At 49.9% G+C, this 21411-nt stretch overlaps 1 protein-coding gene across 1 annotated transcript in view; it reads left to right on the top strand.

Moving 5' to 3' along the window:
- The window catches only part of AHDC1 (AT-hook DNA binding motif containing 1), a 218735-nt gene extending 198563 nt beyond the window's left edge, over positions 1-20172 (top strand). The window contains exons 4-6 of the mRNA XM_048501279.1: positions 198-5243; positions 9860-10558; positions 18772-20172. Coding sequence (XP_048357236.1) covers positions 198-5200 — 5003 coding nt within the window. The 3' untranslated portion in view covers positions 5201-5243; positions 9860-10558; positions 18772-20172. The remainder of the gene's footprint in view (positions 1-197; positions 5244-9859; positions 10559-18771) is intronic.
- Positions 20173-21411: the final 1239 nt, after the last annotated feature.

Below are 21411 nucleotides of genomic sequence, written 5' to 3'. Positions count from 1 at the left end.
TGGTGAGGAAAGGGACCCTCTACATACAGAGACAGCAGACCTCTTAGTACCAGTGCTAAGATGCAATAGTAGGAGAAGGCCTTGCTTGGCCTCCAAGCCCTGTTCGTTGGCCCTCCAGGGCAACTGTTTTGGCTGCATGAAATGGATTGCTGGGTTGCATACCCTGAAGCTTACCATCTCCTCTTTGTCTCTTCCAGGTCAGAGTTCCATGTATGCTGACACTCACACCAGCAACTGCTCTGCAAAGAGGCACTCGGGTGAAGATGAATTAAGGAGGCGCCTGAAATCTCAGGTCCCGTCCTTAGGAGGTACCATCCACAGCTCTTCTGATTACTCTCAAGAGCCAAAGTTCTACCAGGCAGGGCACCCTGGTCAAAAGGCAGAGAAGGCCCTGGCATTCAGCATGCTCAGCTTCCCAGAGGGTTCTTGCTCATCGTTAGGCCGGGACCACAAATCTGGCTCCTTTCGTCACACTGAGACGGTCGACCGGTACAAGAGCCCCCACGGCCAGAGCAACATCAAGACAGAGGACTTGCTGCCAGCGAATGCTGTGGACTGTCCAGGTGTTGTCCGGGCCCTAGATGAGACAGCCACGCAGGACAGAGCTGCCAAGACCTTCTCCAATGCGACCTTGGCCTCAGGCAGGTGCAACATTGACAGCATCATCTCCCTGCTCAAGAGCAAGTGTGGTAACGGGCGCATCAACCTCTACCCTGTAGTGCAGCTCATTGATATCATGAAGGACATCAACCGTCTCTCCCAGGACCTGAAGAGCTGTGGTGTTCACCTGGACTGCAGCGGCCTGCAGTTTGACAGCCACGAGCTACCCAATGAAGAGGTCCACAATCAGGGACTGCAGTACAGTTTCTACTCCTTGCCCACGCTGGCCAACAGCATCCGTAGTCCCGAGGAGCAAGCAGCACAGGCCTGTACCAAAACTGAGCTGCCCAAGCAAAGTCAACCTGACCTCTATGCAGAACAGGCAGAGGGGGACAAAGAGAGCACCCAGTACTCAGCCTGCCAGAGTAGTCCTGCTTTGAAGGCATCCAGCAGCTTAGATGAAGGCAGCAGCTCGGAATCGGATACCACTGACTATACTGAACTGGCCGACACAGATATTTTGAGTGAGCTGGCTTCTCTGGCTTGCCCAGACCCTCCGCTGCTAGACCATCAGCATCCAGAGTCTCACCCCCAGTTGCTAGAAAGTCAGGAACTAGACGCAGGATCCCAGTTAATTGGTTCGCCATCTCCGGAACACCAGCCCCAACTAGTAGATTCCAAGTCTCTGGAACCCCCTCCGGAGCCTCTGGCTTTACAGACTGTGGATCCACTGCCTGCACCACCTGGGCTGCAGACCCTAGAACCTCTGGAGCTGCAGACTCTAGAACCGTTGTCTGAGTCGCTTTCTCTCCAGTCCTTGGAGCCCCTTTCGGAGCCATTAGGGCTGCAGTCTTTAGGGGCCCTGGATCACCAACTGCTTGACTCCCAAGGCCACCTTCTGGATTCTGAGGCTCAGCTGCTAGATTCCCTTCCCAAATTGTTAGACTCCCAGCCACATTTGGGGACAGACGAGTCCCTGGGAACGCACCCGCTGCAACCCCAGCCCCGTCTCGGAGGTTGCTCTGTGAGAGGAGCGGTAAGGCGAGGGGCAGGACGGGGCAGGGATGATCACAGGAAGTATGCTCTGCGCAGAACAGACAAACCAAAGATTCTGTGCCGCCGGAGGAGGGGAGGCCGGGGTCGGCGGGCAGAGATTGTAGCTGAGACCAGAGTCCTCCCCACAGCTGTACCAGTGGAGGTAGTTGTGGCACAGCCAGATGAGGTGATCGTGCCTGTGGTGGCTGTGCCAGTACAGGAAGAGGTGGATCCCCTCCTCTCCACCTTGGACTTAGAGGACAGTCAGAAGGCCCCTGCCAACCTGCCTGCCCCAAAGCCCAAATGCCGTGGCGTGCGCAGGATGGTGGTAAAGATGGCCAAGATCCCGGTTTCCCTTGGGAGGCGGAACAAGACGACGTACAAAGTGTCCTCTCTGACCAGCAACTTGAATTTGGAAGGCAAAGAGCTGATAACTTGCCACTCGGTTGAGCCCACCCCACTGCTGAAGATGAAAAACAATGGCCGTAATGTCGTCGTGGTCTTCCCTCCTGGTGAGATGCCAATTATCCTGAAACGGAAGCGGGGGAGGCCCCCTAAAAACTTGATGCTGGGGCCCTGCAAACCTAAGGAGCCTGCTCCGGAGGTGAAGAAACGGAGGAGGAGGAAGCAGAAGCTGGCCTCACCACAGCCCTCGTACGTTGCTGACACCAATGACAGCAAAGCAGACTACTCGGATGTCCTGGCCAAGCTGGCCTTTCTGAACCGTCAAAGCCAGTGCTCAGCACGCTGCTCCCCACCGCGCTGCTGGACCCCAAGCGAGCCAGACTCCATCCACCAGGCCCCCGACACCCAAAGCATCTCCCACTTTTTGCACCGGGTCCAGGGTTTCCGACGGCGTGGTGGCAAAGGAGGGGGGTTTGGCCGTGGAGGGGGACACTCTGCCCGCTCATCCCGCTGCTCCTTTAGTGATTTCTTCGAAGGTATCGGCAAGAAAAAGAAGGCGACCCCGGTCGCAGCTATGCACGCTGACCCTGTGCACCCACGGAAGCGAGGCCGACAAGAACAAGACTCCACGGACAAGCCCAAGAGGAAGAGGCGGTCCCGCAAGAACGGGGTGTTGTTTCCGGAGCAGAACCTGGGGCAGAACTTCAACGACGGGGCCTCTGAATGGAGTGGAGACAAGGAGAGCCTGTGGATGCCCCACCACGGACACCTCTCCAGCCAGACCAACAGAAACTGCAGTTTCCAAGATGCTGACTCTCGAACCTTCCATTCCTCCACCATGGAGACCAGTTCTTCCAGCAGGAGTGGATTTTACAGTGGCAGCAACCCGTCGTCGCAATCTGAGTTGAGCCAAGAGAGACACAATCTTTTCACTGGCTACTTCCGCTCCCTGCTCGATTCGGACGATTCCTCCGATCTGCTGGACTTTGCTCTTTCAAATACGCGCTCCGAGTCACGGAAATCCGCCACCACCTACACAGCCCCTCCCAATGCCATAGCTACCCAGAGGGGTATGGCGTCGTACCCAAGCCGAGGAGGCAAAGGGACACCTGCCTCCACCACGACCACTGCGACTACTGAGACGCCCTTCCATACGGTCATGCCCAGCCGGCAGTCGTTCCCTCCCAACAGAGTGGCAGGATACAACATGTCTCAGGCACCTTCAGACTGCCGTGGCACAGATGCCTTCCAGAAGCTGGTACCTCTGTCGGCTGTTTCCAGGTCACCCACGGCTCACTCCTCGGCCGCCTCCACCTATGCACAGTACGGTAGCTACAGCAGCAGCGGCGGAGGGCAGAACGTGACCTCCTCCAGCATATTCCAGCAAGGGAAGCCATACCATGCCACGCAAGACTGCCCCAACAACAAAGACTGTAGCTTCACCTACGGCAGCGGCAACAGCCTGCCGTCGTCACCGAGCAGTGCCCACAGCGTCAGCTATGCTCAGCAGACGTCAGGGCCCAGCTTGCCCTTGAGTAAAGCCTCCTTCTTCAGCAGTTCGGATCCCAGCCAGTTCTCCAGCTCCTCCCACACACCCATGAGGTGTGACAGCCGGGCCAGCACTGTGTCCCCCGGTGGCTACATGGTCCCCAAAGGTTCCGCCTCCTTCCAGCCTTCGCCCGAAAACTGTCGGCAGTTCCCCAGCGCCTCCCAGTGGGCTTTCCGGCAAGGCTACGGCAACCTGGACTGGAGCTCTGACGCCTTCAGCCAGCTCTACAACCCAGGTTTTGACTGCCATATCAACGAACCCAACGTCATTCTGGACATCTCCAACTACACGCCACAGAAAGCCAAGCAGCAAACGGTGTCCGAGACCTTCTCCGAGTCCTCCTCGGACAGCACCCAGTTCAACCAGCCGGCCGGCTACAGAAGGGCTAACAGCGAGGCCTCGTCTAGTGAAGGTCAGTCCAGCCTCTCTAGCCTAGAGAAGCTCATGATGGACTGGAACGATTCCTCTTCCGCCCCAGGTTACAACTGGAACCAGAGTGTCTTGTTCCAGAGTAGCTCCAAGCCGGGACGTGGAAGGCGGAAGAAAGTGGACATATTTGATGCTGCCCATCTTAATTTCACGACGTCGGCATATCCCTCCAAGCGGGGCACGGGGGTTCGGCAGCCCCGGGGCTCTCGGGGAGCATGTGCCTCCAAAAAGGAGAGAGGCACAGGGAAGTCCAAGTTCCCTGCCAAATCCCAGCCGGTGAACCCGCTGTTCCAAGACAGTACTGACCTTGGCCTGGATTATTACAGTGGAGACAGCAGCATGTCCCCCCTGCCCTCTCAATCCCGGGGCTTTGGGCTCAGTGAAAGAGACCCTTGCGACTTCGCAGGGCCTTACTCCATGAATCCCTCCACTCCTTCCGACGGCACTTTTGGCCAAGGGTTCCAGAGCGACTCCCCTGGACTTGGGCAGCCAGACCTGGAAAGCAAACATTTCCCCAGCATCCCTCACCAGCTGGCTGCCCCGCCCCCTCAACAGACTGTGTTTGAAACGGGCTTGCAAAAAGCTTTCTCGCCCAATTGCTCCCCGACTCTGGCCTTTAAAGAGGACTTACGGTCCAGCGACATCCGGAAGCTTCCAGCCTGCGATTCGCTCAAACACAGCATGCAAGGGGCTGGCGGCATGGCCCACTCGGCCGTGCATATGTCTTGCCGGGACCTGCCCATGTCTCAGCCACACTACGACTCCCCCAGTTGCAAAAACCCGGGCTATTGGTACTCCCCCACCTCCAGCACCCGAAGCCCCCCCTACGACAACAAAGTTGGGGTTGGGATGCTCATGGACTTCATGGGGAGGACCCCAGATACTTCCTGCCTCAACCCCCACCTGACTAGCCCCCCCAGCACCAACCCTTCCAAGAACGAGAAGGAACCTATGGACATGGCCAGGGTTCACCACCGAGGGGCCTACATTTGCCCCTTGATGAATGACTTGAATATCTCCCCAGTCCCGAGAGACTCTATGCTGCCGCTGCAGGACAACTACAGGTACCCCAGCTTTGCACCCCAAGGACACCCCATCATGGCTGGAGCCCAGAAGAGTGGGTTTTTGGGTCCAGTGCTAGAGCAGCACCCTGAGGACACGTTCACAGTCACCTCATTGTAGTGTCATCTGAAGTGCCAACCGGACAACGAGGTTTTGTTTCAGGGTAGGTGCTGCAAGAAATGCTGGAAGGGGAGTGGCATGCTTTGGGGGGGGAGGGGCTGTCTTGGGCTTCTTGTGTAATGTGCTACCAGCTAGGAGCTTACCAGGACATTGTAAAATGACTAAACAGGGTGCATTGTGGGAAGAGAATGAGAGGGTAGCGGCCAGCTGTCCTGGGCAGAGGAAAGGTCTTTGAAGAACTTCTGGCGCCTGAATAGCTGATTGGTGGCCTGGCAAGGCTTAGGGGGGAGTTAGGGCTCAGCTACAGTTATGTGCTGGCTGGCTCCTTGTCTCCCTTGGAGAAAGCAGGAGCGGTTGGGGCACGCACAACACGCCAGGCCATCTTTAAAGGAAATGAGGAGTGAGCCTATGAGGACAGCACCCAGCTGGCTTCCACAGGCTGCAGAGGTAGCAGCTGACAGGAGGAAGAGGAACAAGGAGCTGGAAACTCCCTCCTCTCCTAATTCTGAGACCACTGAGCAGCAACCTTTGCCTGCTGACATCATGGGGGTGGAAAAAATGCAAGATCTGCATTGCCTTCAAGAATGGTTGTTGGTTTGCCAGTTTTCCTACATAGGGGGAGTGCATATATGTTGGCTTATAAATGCTACACTGAATGCAGAAGCTTGCATGGGCCAATTTGCACATTATGGAGAACCAGAGGTTAGACCTGGGGTCCCCAGCCTGTGTCCTGTGAAATGTGAGTTCTGTACTCTCCTCGGTTCCTGGTCCTGTGGCGCCCAGTTCAGATGGTTCGTTTGCCCATGTGCAAAGGGGGTGTCTGCTGAAACGGTCCAGGGCGGGGGAGCTGTTTGGTCTCTTGAGAGCCAGCGTGGTGTAGTGGTTAAGAGCGGGTGCACCCTAATCTGAAGAACCGGGTTTGATTCCCCACTCTGCCACTTGAGCTGTGGAGGCTTATCTGGTGAACTAGATTAGCTTGTGCACTCCAACACATGCCAGCTGGGTGACCTTGGGCTAGTCGTGGAGGCCTCTCAGCCCCACCTACCTCACAGGTTGTTTGTTGTGAGGTGGGGAAGGGAAAGGAAAGGAGATTGTAAATCCCTTTGAGTCTCCTTACAGGAGAGAAAGGGGGAATATAAATCCAACTCTTCTTCTCCTTCTTGGGGAAGCCTCCAAGTACACACATAGGTTTTTCAACTGGACTAATAATTCACCACTCTTAAGACCATTCCTGTGTTCTCTGTAATGTGTGAATGAACCCTGTCGAGCAGTAGATATTACCCTATTGGTAATATCTGAGGTATATTTCAATGTGGGAAACAAGCGAACAATGATAGGCAACTGGGCACATCATTTCATCCTCTGTTAATGCCCTTCTTTCCTCCCCAAAGGGAACCAAAAGTTGCTTACATCCAGTGGCGTACCGTCAATGGGGACATGGCGTAACCCATGTCCCCAGGTGCACACCATTCTGTCACATAGGGGTGCCCAGCAGCTTCCCCCATGACAGAATGGTGTGCCAGCGCTGGCTGCTGCCCCCCCCCCCCATCGGAGCCTATGAGCAGACATGGCCTCCAACAGAGGGGGGAGGCAGCAGCTGGATCCAGGCCATGAACCTGCCACAGGCAAGGCCTTGTTTTGCACACCCCCCCCACACCTCTATTGGAGGTGGGGGAGCACAAAAACAAGGCCTTGTCGCCCGGCATGGGTTTATGCCCATATGCCTCTGCTTACACCATCATTCTTCCTTTCCCCCATCTTATTCTCACACCAACCACCCTGTGAGGTAGGTTAAGATGTGAGAGAATGAGAGGCCCAAGGTGACCCAGGAAGCTTCAGTGGCTAAGCAGGGATTTGAATCTGGTCCTCGGTGATTCTGATGTGACGCTAATCACTTTACTACGCTGGCATGGACTTATTTTCAGACACATAAAGGACATAGCTATAGCCAAGTGGCAATCTGGTGACCTGTCCTTTGCATTACCTTGTGAAGCAGCCTTCAAACTGAAGAAAACGAAAGCCAGTAGAGAAGCAACACTCACTGCCTAACCCCAGCCATGGACTGACTGCACACTCAATTGTACACTGCTCCTGAAATAAGGCTAGAGCTCTAGCGAAGCTTGAGAATGCTTTTCAGGCATGCTTGAAGTTCAAACTACACGCGCAGATTATATTGTTAGCAGAACAATCTGGGTCACTCTTAGGGAAAGAAGCAGTTTCATAAATATGTGGGGATATAACCCATTTCAGATTGCATAGGTCATTCCCAGAACCAAGAAACCCGTGAAAGACTCCTGGTCACCACTTTCTTCCTGAAAACTAAGAGCCAATCCTGACTTTTCCCCACCTCTTTGAAGGAGAAGGCACTTTAGAAGATCATCTTCGGGTCTGAAGGGAGCCCCAATTCAGAAACAGCAGCTTCTATCATAGGAGAACGTTTACCTTGGAAACTCCCCACGTTTTGCATTTTGGCAGCCATTTTGTGGTTGGCAATACCCCTCTTAAAGGCAGCCATTTTGGGGTGACATCTGCTGCCTTTTAAAAAAAAAATCCAAATGGGCCCACAGATTCAACAAGGCTGAGGACTGTTGTGTTCAGGATGTAGCGACAGAAGGCATTTTCCCCCTCAAATCTGACTAGATTTACATGAAAGGCCAGATTGCAAACATGTATATCTATCTGCAAGCAGGAGTCAAACACATATATAAACATAAAGGGGGAAAGCTAGATGCTAATCTGTATTTTAGTAAGGCCACCCACCCCTCCAAGATCTTGCAGAACTGAAATTAGCGATTACAGTTTAAAAAAAGGTTAATGCCTTTAGCTGTACAGATGATTTTCTGAGGCTTATGTTGTCCACTGAGCTGGCAAGGGAAAGCAACATGTTTACTTGACGGTGTCTGCAAAGCACTGTAGGGTGAAAATGCGAGCTCTGAATGTCCTTTTCCTGTATTTTGCTCGGCTTTTAAAAAAAGGAATTATAAGGCTACAAGTGAGTAGAGAAGTACTGCATGTGAATTTCAAATAGAGCTTCCCATCCATTAAAGTGTCAGTGACCAACTGCTATATTCCCAGGGGGGCCACTCTATTCTCTGGGAGGCAATCCACAACCCCAAAGCATTTTTTTTTTCAAAGCTCAGCAGTCTAGTTTCTGGCCTGGGTCTCTCAAAGATGGTAAACCTGCATCCGGGCTGTCCTTTTTTCCGACAGCCGATGGGAGCTCACATGATTAACTGTCCCACCGTATAAAAAGAATTCCCTACAACGAGAAATATCCTGCATCTAACATGATAGTTTTATGCACGGTGGGAATTTTGTGCACAGAAACACATTCTGTCATACCGAAGCCCTCTGCTTGCAGACCAAAAAGAGTACAGCAAGAGGCAGTTTTATCGCCAGAGTGAGGTCCAGATTTGGCTTGGACATTAGCTGCAGAACACACCAAAGCAGGAAACGGATGTTGTATAACGATATAATAATGTCATGTGTAGGGTGATGATGTTCCTTTGTGAGGTGCTCCACCCATATTCCACTTCATTGGCTGCCCCTTGCAGGATGAGGTAACTTGCAATGTGAGGTCTCGGTGGCACATTCTGTCTTGCGAGACAAAGAGGGATGCATCAGTCTTTGCCATGTTGTCCAGTGGAGTTCCAGCTAAATGACAAGATCCCACTCTCTCAAACACACTCGCATACACACAAGCACCCAACTTTAAAAACAAGAATGCTTTTCCCTGACAAATTCCGGAAACAAAAGTTGTGGAAAAACTTTTGTTGGAACCAACCAGCAAAAATGTCACAAAACGACGAGCAAGCTTCTCAAATTCCGCCGAACTGGCTGTTGTGAATATTCTGGGCTTCGTGGCCGTGGTCTGGTAGTTTTTGCTTCTAATGTTTTGCCCGCATCTATGGCTGGCATCTTCAGAGGCATGACCTCTCCGTGGCACAGACCACAGACACACAGCCAGTTGATTCCAGCTGTGAAATCCTTTGACAATACATCCTCTAGAACAGTGGTGGTGAACCTTTGGCACTCCAGATGTTATGGACTACAATTCCCATCAGCCCCTACCAGCATGGCCAATTGGCCATGCTGGCGAAACTGATAGAAACAATTCACTTCTGGAGATAAAATTCAGCATGGCCAATTGGCCATGCTGGCGAAACTGATAGAGTAACAGTTCCTGTATCTGAGTATAAGAACCCTATAACTTCTAGAACTTGTCATCAAGCTGACATCAGATGCCACAAAAGGAGTAGGTTGAGCAAAAAGGCGGTTTAGGGTACGATGGAGAAACCGCCGCTGGTCTGCCCTATGTAGAGTCTTAATAGAGGATGTATTCCCAGACCAGGACAGGTACAAAATGTGTTCCCTTGTGAGTGAAACTGTGAGCAACACTTTTCCCATGATTTATATTCAATAGGGATACTGTGGGAGGAGGGTGGAGGGGATATATGTTGGTGCCAGTTTATCATCTTGCTTGTAAATAAAGAGAAACTGGGGGTGACTGAAACAGCAGATACCAATAAGCGGATACATTTGACAAAAAGGTTATCAGCGGTCACTCCAGCTGCATCCAGAATGAATGTTCTGACAAAATGCTTTAACAGAATATTTAGATGTCTATCTTGTTTTTCTCTCTCTCTTTCTCTCTTTCAGAGCTACTTTAGCCAGCACTTTTTCTGGAACACTTTTCAAGTTCTGTATTTAATGGAAATCAAAAAAAACCCTGCTTTTGTTTGTTTGTTTGTTCTTTTGGGGTTTTTTTCTATAAAAGACGGGAAGAGGAGAGAGAGATAAATACCCTTTTTTTAAAAAAATAAAGGAAAATATATTAAAAAAATTAAAAACTCGCTTTCTTTGAGAATGGCATGGAGATGATTCTTTTTAGAACCGGACCATGTCGAGAACCCTCTCCCTACCCCGCAGTCCAGCAGAAAGACAATCGAACAGGAATGGACGCCACCCGGGAGGAGTGTGAGAGCGCACGGGTTGCTCTAACCCACTCCCTCCTTCACGCACAGCATGTGTACAGGACACACACCTGGAAGACAACCGGCAACCAGCAGGGACAGCCTCGGGGAAGGGGGTGTTGTTTTTTGTTTCTTTTTATTGGGGGGGGGGGGAGAAAACCGTCTAATCTGTGAACTCAAAATGAAAACTCAGTGAAGACTGAAGACTCAGCATTTTCCTCCTCATCTCCTCTCTCCCTGCCCAGGTGCGGGTTTCATTTTTCTCCCAATTTGTTTGCTTTTTTTAAAAAAAGAGAAAATATTTTTGTTGCTTAATATCTTTGGAGAGCCCAGAAGATTTTTCAAGTCTGTGAATGGATCTTGATGGAGTCACTGTTACCTCCCAGTAAGTAATGCTTTTCCCCCTCCTTGGCATTTTCCATCCTACCCATTCTTCGGAATTGTGGTTGGGCTTCTGAAAATGCCCCCAAAGGACCTTTCTTCCAGTCTGCTTTCACAGAGGAAAGGCTGGTGATCCACTAGGCCCACCACCATTGGACTGACATGTTGTGAGACATGCTATGTCTGACACGTGACCTCCATGGGGACTTGCAGACCAATGAATTTCCCATGGGAAGCTAATTCTCAATCGCAAGGTACTCCAATTTGAATTGGGAATGTAACACATAAAAAGAAAGTGTTTATGTCCCCCTCTACCATTTTCCCAACTCAGAATAGTCCCGGGGGGAATATTTGTTCCCTTCAGTGACTTTATGTGTCTTTATCAATAGCACATGTAGTCTCCAATGGGCCAAACGCAGAGGCGTAGCTCCAAGGGGACAGGGGGGGTTGCGTGACTGGGCATGCACCCCTGTGGGGGTGTGGTGAGGGCATTCCAGGGGGGGGGGGGGAAGGATGCACCGGTGCATGTCTCACATGCTTTCCCCCCTTGCTACGCCTCTGGCCAAACGGGTAAGAAAAGAAGCTGAAGGGGCAGAGAGAGGCATGCAGCAACCCCTTCTCCCCATGTACCATGATCTCAAATTTAGGGGCTATATTCTTGACATTCAACTGTAAGCCCCCCATTGGCAGTCATGGGTCAAATGCAGTCTGGCCTAAGCCACAGTGATCCACAACCAGCATGCAACTGTGTTGTCATCTGAGTAAAGTAATGTCAGGTAGGTTCTCCCTGACAATGAAGGCGATGTGCTAGAAGGTAGTGGCTCCCACATTTGTGAGTGTGAGAGCCTGGTGATAAACCATGGGGTTGGTAGTGTCCAGTAGTAAAGCTGCACTTCAGATACTATACCGATTTGCAGTTTGAGTGGAAGTGGGCAGAACAAAGATGGGCAAAATCCCCCCTAAGTACTGTGCTGAAAGTTCCACCGCTACCTTTCCCACAAACCACTTGCTTGCCTGTCAACCATCCCACTGGACGATTGTTGAGAGAGGTTTCTCCCACTCTCTCAGCTTGAATTCCTGCCTACTGTGCCACCCTATTTGGCTGTCATGCTGGAGAATCTCTTCAGGTTCCTCCCAGCTAGAAACATCCTTTATAGCCTCTTGGCTTTAAGGACTGCAATATGCTGTATTGGAGCAGCGGCTGGCCTTAAAGCAGCCCGGGAAGCTCTGGCTGGTGCAAAACTCAGCCAGTGCAAAATTTGGTTTCCTGGGGCTTTCCCCCTCCCCCCTCTTTTTTGCAGAACCAGAAAAGTGACGAGAATCTTCAACTTGTCTTGTGCCAGCTTGGTAGAGGTGCACTGGCTTGCCTCTGAGATAGATTGAAGGTCATGGTTTTTCTGTGTTACAGGTGGAGAGCACCTGTGCTCTTGAGGCAAAGGTTAGCAGGGGCACCTTCAACTGCCCTGAAAATTCATCTGCACACATTTTGATTCTCCACTCCTTTGTTCACACAGCCTCCCTTTTTGCCAAGGCTCCTGCCTTGCTCGATGTTTTTAAAACATTTTCCTTGGTGCACCAAGTCCCTTTTGCATACACCTGTGCCTTTAATCCTCTTGATTAGGCCTCTCCATCTCCTGCGCACCTACTGTGCACCAACAGGACGTCACTCCTATTGGAGCACATTTTCCCCAGCTTGCAGGTGTCTGCCTGGATTTTGCCCTCTTTTTCTCCTAAAGCTTCCAGCTTTAATCAGGACGCACTCGGTGCCGCCAGGGCCTCAGTAATTCGACACTAATTATGTGCCAGGTCTGGTATGCGTTCTGTTTTGGAAAGGGGCTTCTCTTTTAACAATCAAGCAATATTGAATTTACATATTGAAACAGCTATGTTAGAGTCCCATTCAGTGTTCATTTAAACCCATTTGATGGGGAGGAAAGGGGCCCAGGTGTCTGCCTTTTAACCCTGTCCTTTAACATTGATACCCTTGGTTGTGGGGAAAGCCCCATAGGGTTGCCATTGAAAAGTTGGCATAGGAGGATGAAAGTTAACAGGCAGAAGATTCAGTTGGTACTAAAGACTGGCCAGTGGTGGTGTAGTAGGTAAGAGCAATGGACTCTAATCTGGAGAACTGGGTTTGATTCTCCACATGAGCAGCAGACTCTTATCCGGTGAACTGGATTTGTTTCCCCAATTCTAGACATGACGCCCACTGGGTGACCTTGGCCTAGTCACAGTTCTCTCAGAATGCTCTCAACCCCATTTACCTCACAAGGTGTCTGTAATGGGGAGAGGAAGGGAAAGGAGTTTGTGAGCCACTTTGAAATTCCTTACTGTTAGGAAAAAGCGGGGTATAAATCCAAATTCTTCCTCTTTTTCAGTGTTCCAAGTACCGACAAAGTGAGCCTCTATACAGAATGCACATGACAGGCCTTGCCTAAATGAATTTAAAGTCTAACATAGGTAACAAAACAATTAAAAACTGCAGAAAGGAAAGGAGTCTCTTACATAATTCCACATACACGTTCCTGTGTGTGTGTGTGTGTGAGAGAGAGAGAGAGAGAGAGAGAGAGAGAGAGAGAGAGAGCCATCAATTCCCTCAGCAAGGGGCTTTCAAGGCAAGTGAGAAGCAGGGGTGGTGTCCGGGGCCAGGTGGGCAGGAGGTACGGATTTGAGCCCTGGTGGTGGCCCCAGGGAGGCAAAAACCCATAGGTGACTTGTCATTATAAAAGGTAACAAGAGCCCTGTTTGTTCAGGTCAGATGCCCATCCAGTTTCACATCCTGTTTCCCACTGTGACCAGCCAGATAGCCACCGTTAATTACCGTGATAGCAGCAGGCATCCACAAAACCATGAGATGGCTCATAAGGGGGAGTAGAAGGATGCACAGGCATGTGGGTCAGCAGGTAGACATCTCAGGAGCCTGGGCCCGCTCTACCCAGGTTCCCCCAAACCTGAAACCAGCCCTGCTCCAAATTCTAGCGTTATGAGGGAGCGAGAAAAACTTCTTTCTCTCAATATCTGTTGATATTTGGAAATCCTTTGTTCCCCATTAGTCTTCTTTTATCCCCCTCCAAACACTTGAGCATACGGAGAATCTCAGCTTCTTTTAAAACTGTGCTTATATCCCTCAAGGCTGTGAAGATTGTTTCGCAGTTGTGTGGGCTGATCAGTCCCTGCTGCAATTGCGGCAGTCAGGAGTGGGAAGCTGAAGATTTCCGGCAGTCAGTCAGCAGAGCTTGGGAGCACACGTAGCCTTGGATCCTATTTCCTGACTTGCAGACGTAGGACAAGAAGTGCAAAATAAATGCATGGAGGCAGACTATGTACAGGTCACCGACTTTTTTAAAAAAGGGTAGGATACTTGAAACCCTGGCTGAAAGCGTAGCTGGTAAAAGAAGGATTTTGGAAGAATAACAGGTGCTGTGGAAGACACCAAGAAAAATCAGGGAGGCACGAAGAGCTTATTTGCAGTTTGGGTATTCGCAGGTTTGATAGTCTGAAACACCCTGCATGTGGAAAAGCAGCACATCTTTCTACCAGATAAGCTAGTTTTCTAAGGAGAGCAGTGCTACTAAGTGGAATGCTGGCTCCACTGTACGTGACTTTAGGATCAGACAGAAAAGAATAGTGGAGATCAGCCAAATAGAACCTCCATATTCAGAGGCACTATACATCTGAGTATCAGTGCATGGAAGGGAGCAACAGTCTGAGACAGCAAAGCCCTGCTTGTGAACCTTTGTGGGCATCTGAATGTTCATTGTAGAGAAACAGGATGAAACTCTGGTATGATTCAGCAGGGCTCTTTTTATACAATTTGGGGCTAGTTTCCTGTATGCAACACATACACAATAGCATTTTTTAAAATTTACTGAGTCACATTGCCTGTGTACAACCATTCAGTAGCCAGGGTGTTAAATCACAGTCCTGGAACGCCTGCTCACATATTGTTATATGAGGGAAGCATTAGCAGAGGTGTAGTCCCCCTCCCCCAAAACTTCTGCTGAGCCAAGGAAGGACGATTGTGTGGTGGCGAAGAATGTGGCAACAGGGTAGTAACCGTGGAAGATACTCTTTCTTCCATTTCCATCAGGAGCTTCCTTCCTTCACACTTAAATTTATTTAGATACCTATACCCACTTTTTCCTCAGTGGGGACCCAAACTAAGTTACAACAGTATTCTTCATTCCTCCATTTTATCCTCTCAGCAATAACCTTGAGATAGTGTTAAGCTGAGAGAAAGGGTAGCTGGTCTGAGGTCACCCAATAAGCTCCCAAGGCAGCGTGGGGATTTGAGCCTGGGTTTCCCAGACTCTGGTCTGATGGTGGCTTGAATTTACCACATGCCTGTTTTTTGCATCAGCCAGTGGAACATACAGAAAACTTTGGCTGTTTGCTTAGCTCCCAACACGGGGCTCCAGCCCTTCCCAGATACCAGAATAATCATAGTAAAAAGTTGTCCAGTTAAGGATGAGGGCCTGATTTAAAACTTCTCACAGACTCAGTCGTGTTTAAAGGCACATGATGTTGGTCCAGTCAATCATTTCAGCAATTGATAGATTGGGAGGGTGTGCCACTCCCATGCTAACATGGCACGTGAATGAACCAGCGCCTGGGAAAGCAGCGCAGAGTATTTGCTGTAGTCAACATCCTCTATAAATCTGGCCAAAGTGCAGAGCCGGTGCTCAGCCAGACCTTAGCTAGGGTAGCCCTGGAAAACTACATTCTCCTGTGTATGTTTCACAAGCATCTGTGTCATTAGCACACCCTGCCTCCTCCTCCTCCTCCGTTCCTGCCTGACGGCAGCCATTTTGTTGGCACTTCTGAGAGACTCTCAACAGTCCATTGGGTGCCTTCTGCTGCTCCTCCGCGCTCACTAAGCTGAGCATGTCTTGCAGTCTCAGTATCTATGACAACTGATCCCTCAGCTCTCCTCATCCTTCGCTTTCCCTAGGATGCCTGTCACTCCGTTTCTTCTGCCTGAGGGCCCCCAGCGTCTTTGGTGTAGGAGGGTTCAGCTCTTCATCCCTCTGCATTTTCATGACTCTGAAGCCTCTCGTGGGTAGTCCTTGGAATGACAAAGCCAGGCCCCTGTGAGGCCAGGCAGGTTTGAGGCGACTTGCATGGAGAGGCCAGGGTATAAAGGTTTGAGTCAGGTCTGATCTCTGAGCCACGTTTATTTAGATATTAATCACTCCCCTCCCCCCAATTTACCTTGACAGCAATCCTCTGAGATAGAATTAGCCTGACATCAAGGCGGTGACTAGCCCAAGGTCACCCAGCAAGTTTCTGTGGTAGAGTGGGGATCTGAACCCTGCCGGCTCTTTAGCCACTATACCACACAGGCTGAAATGTTTCTTGAAGGTCTTTATTTAATCTGTTTGAGTTCTTGTTTTTTAAAATTTTGTTATCCATCATGAGGCTCATCGAGAAAGGCAGGCTATGAATGAAGTAAATAAAATAAAAACAAGGAGGGCTTTTTGGACGGTGACGTAACCACTGAGGAAGTTCAGCTAGTCTTATGCATTCGGAGGCTCCCTGATCAGATTCCATGCAGGCTGATCCTTTTAATCCTTATTGCTACCACTGCATACCCAGACGTACAGGTTCACAAATAAGCCATTCTTTCTAGCAAGGATATTGTACCCTTCAGCCCGGCTGCAGTGCTCTCTGCCCCACCATCCCTGCCTTCGATGCTGCTTTCTTATTTATAATCAGAGATTTGGCCCATGGCGAGGGTCAGGTACACCAGCCCTGTCCAATGACATTATCACTTTCCACAGATTAATGAAGATCCAAGCGTGCCTTGAAGAGACAGCAGATCCTTGCCAAAAGATCCTTGCAGATAACTGTAGTGTGTGAGAGAGGCAAAGCTGTGGGGTGCGCAGATGCTTGGTGGCCATGGTTCAACCTGTAGAAAAGACTTTCCTCTACCCAAGAGCTGTAGTTAGAGAAGAGTTTGGATTTATACCCCACCTTTCTCTCCTGTAAGGAGTCTCAAAGCAGCTTACAAACTCCTCTCTCGACACAAACTCCTTGTGAGGTAGGTGGGGCTGAGAGAGTTCTGCGACTAGCCTACGGTCACCCCAGCAGGTTTCATGTCTAGGAGTGGGGAAACAAATCCAGTTCACCAGATAAGAGCCCGCCACTTATGTGGAGGAGTGGGGAATCAAACCCGGTTCTCCAGAGTCTGCTGCTCTTAACCACTACACCACACTGACTAGTTAGGGAAGACAAGGTTGGACTGAATGAGCAGTATTTAGGGCTTAGCGGCAGAGCACAGCAAATGGTACTGGGTTCAATCACTTTCTCTCATTAAAAGGGTCATCTAAAAGGTGATGTGAAGTACCCCACCCCGTGATGCTGGACAGCTGCTGCCAGTCACCTGGCAAGACTGACCATGCTAGACCAGTAGTGGCAAAGCTATGGCACAGGTGCAGTGGTGGCACTCAGAGCCCTCTCTGTGGGCACGCGCAAACAGAGTCGCCCCCCCCCCTCCACACACACACACATCTAGGCTGGCCTGGGCCACTGGGCTCGATTATTAGCATTAAACCTAAGACCTCATTTTGGGGAAGCAGTGTAGGTAACCCTGTTAAGCACTGTTAAACCCCACTGATTTTCATGCGAAGAACGAAAGCATGATCCTTTACCTGGGAATAAGCTCGGTTGCTGGCAATGGGGCTTGCTTCTTAAACCCTCCTAGGGTTATGATTCACCCATTGGAAGAGTTGCACGGTTGCTTCAAAGCAAAGCCACCGACTGCCACCAAGCTTACTCCCCAGTAACCTTAATGCTCTTAGGAGCCAACCGGTTTTTTCTAAACTAAAACCTCAGTATTCAGGTTAAATTGCGGTGTTGGCACTTTGCGATAAATAAGTGGGTTTTGGGTTGCAATTTGGGCACTTGGTCTTGAAAAGGTTCGCTATCACTGTGCTAGACCAATGGCCGCCTGATTGGGTAGAAGGCAGCTTCATGAATGTATAAGCATATTTATATTATTTATTGAGATTTTTATGTTGCCCTCTACAAAGTTGTGCTGGGCTTTAGGTTAGGACTTGGCTTAGTGGTAGAGCTTTTTGTTTGTGGTGAAGTCACAGTGCTTCCAGCTAATTCAATAGCTTGTTTGTGATGGCGAAAAACTCTTCTGAAGAATCGCTGCCAATTAAAGCAGGCAAGACTGACCTTGACTCAGCCCTGTTCACAGGTTATAGTGAATGGTTCATAAATCAATGTACATGCATTGAGTACCTTTCATGTTCTATTCTAGTAATTTAACAGCGGAAGACAGCCAGAGTGGTGTAATGGTTAAGAGCAGCAGACGCTATAATCTGGTGAACTGGGTTTGTTTCTCCAGCTCTTCCACATGCAGCCTGCTGGGTGACCTTGGCCTAGTCACAGTTCTCTTAGTACCCCCACCTACCTCACAAGGTGTCTGTTGTGGTAAGGAAAGGGGAAGGCAATTGTAAGCCGGTTTGAGAATCCTGAAAGGTAGAGAAAATTGGGGTCTAAAACCCAATTTTGCTTTTTCTTCTAAGTCAATGTACACGCACTGAGTACTTCTGATGTTACATTCAGTGCACGCACTCCTGAATGTGCAATGTCAACCACAATTAGGCCCAAGTACGGATTCTTCGTTTCATTTGTAAAGTGAACACATGTTGGCTTTTCCTTAGAAACAGACGTGTAGATACAGGCAGGATGCGTGTGCTTTCAAAGTAACACAAACAGGACTGAGCAGAGGTGGAGCGCTCACAGGGACATGTGGGGTCACATGTCCCTGGGCGCATGCCAGCTGGTCATGTGGGGGCCCCCACACCCCCTCCTTGGCCTGGCCCCGCCAGGCTGCTCCTTCAGCCAGCAGAGCCTCTGCCCGCCAAAGGAGGGGCGGGGCCAAGGGGTGCCCGGCCAGGTAAGTGGGGTGCAGGGGACTCCAGGAGCAGGTTTTGTGCCAGGCGCCATTCCCCCCCCCCCCCACAACGCCTCTGGGGCTGAGGCAGCTTCCTTTGTTCCACAGAAGGCCAAGTCATCTGTTCAAGCCAGGCGCTTTGCATGCGTGCAGAGGCCCTGTAAAGCAACTTCTTCAGACCTGATATTTTGAACATTGATCTAATTGAGAGTTCCTCCTGGTTCCACTGGCTGGTTGTTCTTGTGGCACGGCTAATTTTTCATGTTCTAAATGCCCCTCTCCTGTTTTGCTTTGCTTTTTTCTTTTCCCAGTTTCCATAACTGACAAGAGGATCCTCCCCAACCATGCTGGCTCTGCTCTTGTAACAAAGGGACAGCCATCCCCAGCTACTCTCTTGACAGTGCGTCTTCGCAGAGGGTGGAGGGGAGTTCCACCAGAAACATCCTTGCCCACGGAAGTTCCAGCAAGAAGAAGGACACTTCCTGTTCCCTAACACCCCACACCCCACCCCGTCTTGTACTCTTCTGTGTTGCTGCCTCTTCCTCTTTCCCCCTCAGTCCTAGATCTGTCACTGAGGTGCTTAGTTCTCTTCTAATGAGAAGCAAGTTGGGCTTGCCGGGGAGGGGGGGGGGGAGCGTGGACGGGAAACAGGGGCTTTTCTTTCTGCACAAAACCAGCAATTGTAAATACTTTTCGAAAATGTAAAAAAATAAAAAAACCAATACAAAAAACGGAAACAAAACGAAAACACACAAAACGTTTTCAAAATCAGAAATTGCGGGGGGGTGGGGCGGAGAATCCAGAGAGAGAATCCAAGCAGGAGAAAAGCTAATTGTGTTGGGTATGCACTGAGAAATCTATTTGCAGATGGTTTGACAAAAAAGTAACAAGAAACCTATTTATTGTATATAATGTTTTATTATAAATCGTGTATTGTATATTGCATCTGTACATCTGCTGTGGTTTTGTGATGTGCAAATTTCAGCATGGGTTTCATTGAGGGTTTTAAGTTGCTTTTTTATTGTTTCGGGGGGTTGGTTTTTGTTTTTTCGGCAGTACACACCCAAAGATCCAAGTTTGTATTAAAAAAAACCCCTAGGAAAAATATTAAAGATAAACCAAGAAGCCCTCTTTTGTTGGGGAGGGGGGGGAGAGGGAGGGGCTCCAAGGCATTTTCTGAGTTTTCATTGGACACTTGTAAACCGAAACAAGTATTTCCTTCCTCCGTGTGTACCCCATTGCGCGGTGCTGAGCTCAGGGTGTGTATGTGTGTGCGTGCGGCTGACCTCTTTTCCACCTCTGCCCACCTCTTTATACCTGCTCCTTCCCAGAAAAACCCTTGTTTCCCATGGATTTGGAGACTTCTGTACAGCTTTGTGGATTGTGCAAAAGAAAAAAAAAGGAAGACACTTGTTACCCACTTCCACCCCCCGCCCCCAGAAGTCCTGTGTTGTCAATTACTGATCTGAACTGTGCAAGTGTTTGCAACTAAATAGACCAGAGACAGAAACACACCTCTGATTTTACCATATAAGCTCCTTGCCTGCTTGAATCTTTCCCCGGGGCCAAGTTGCCTTCATCTGCTCCCCCCCGAAGCCCCCCCTTTTTTGCTTCCCCCCCTTCCTCCCCTGAACCCCAACTGGTCTTTTTGTGTATTTAGGAAGGAATTTTTAATAGACACTTTTTTATATTAAAAGAAACCTATATATTGAGCGCTGCGGCTGGTTTCGTTTGCTTCTGTTGGCAGCGGAATGGATGCCTGGGGTATCTGGGGAGAGTCTGTTGCCAGCACTTGTGGATGCAAGAAGGAGGAGAGGGTTGGAACAAATGCTTCGCTCATGTCCTGAGATGCGTTCAGTTACTCATTTGAGGGTGTGTGGGGGTGGAGGGGGGGTGGAGGCGCAATCAAGGTCAAATCCAGAGACAGTGCATTGGTTGGTAACAAAGGCTGCTGCTTCTGAGGTTTGGCCTGAAGTCAAAGGACATCGGGTAGGAGCAGAGAAGGTTTTGCTCTTTGTGAAGCTGCAAGATCAGGGTTTCCTGCTTGCTGCCCTTTGACTTCAGGCTGTGGCTAGGAAAAGAACTCGCTTGTTTTCCTTGCCTGAGAGCTCCCCAAACCAGAAAAAAAAAACTCGGCGGAACGGCCAAGGTTTCCTCCACCCATGTTTCAAAGCGGAAAATCTTGTCCAGGAACCATCCCCTGCTGCTTGGGGGTTGGGGGTGTCCTAAACTGCTGTGTCACTGGAACTTGACTGGCACTTCAGAATGGTGGACCCCACTCCCCTGGTCCAATATAAGTGTGCTAAACTGAATTTCTAACTCTGGCTTTAGACATTCCTGGAAATTTGGGGTCCATGCCCCGAGAGCAGAGCGTTTGGGATAGGAAGCCAGTCCGGCAGAGTTGTGGTACCATGGAGTCAACCCACCAGAGCAACCATTTCCTCCCGGGAAATTGATTCCGGTGGGCTGGAGTTAAGTTACAATTCCAGGCTCCAACTGGAAGTTGGTAATCCTAGTGCTTTACTGGGAAATACTGGCCCACCTTTCTGGCCTATGCCACTGTCGTGCACAGGTGTATACATTTATGCACTAGGCGGAGAAAGTATCTTGTGGAAGGTTTTTGTCGCTGTCCCATAACATGAGCACTCAAAGACACCCAATGAAATTGATGGGTAATAGGTATAGGACAAATAAAAGGAAGTACTTCTTGACTCAACAGGTAATTAACCTTAGAATTCACTGCTACTGGAGATAGCAATGGCCACAAGCACAGGTAGCGTAAAAAGGGGGTTAGATAGATTCATCAGTAGCTACTAGCCATGGTAACTTCAGGAAACTTCCATGTTCAGTGACAGTAAACCTCTGAACACCAGTGTCAGTAGGCCTTGGCCTCTATGCCCTGTTTATTGGCTGTCCAGGGCAACTGGTTGACCACTATATGGAACATGATG

Source organism: Sphaerodactylus townsendi, linkage group LG06 (genome assembly GCF_021028975.2).
Source record: "Sphaerodactylus townsendi isolate TG3544 linkage group LG06, MPM_Stown_v2.3, whole genome shotgun sequence".
Taxonomy (NCBI): Eukaryota; Metazoa; Chordata; class Lepidosauria; order Squamata; family Sphaerodactylidae; genus Sphaerodactylus; species Sphaerodactylus townsendi.
This window is presented reverse-complemented; position numbering and strand designations above follow the sequence as displayed.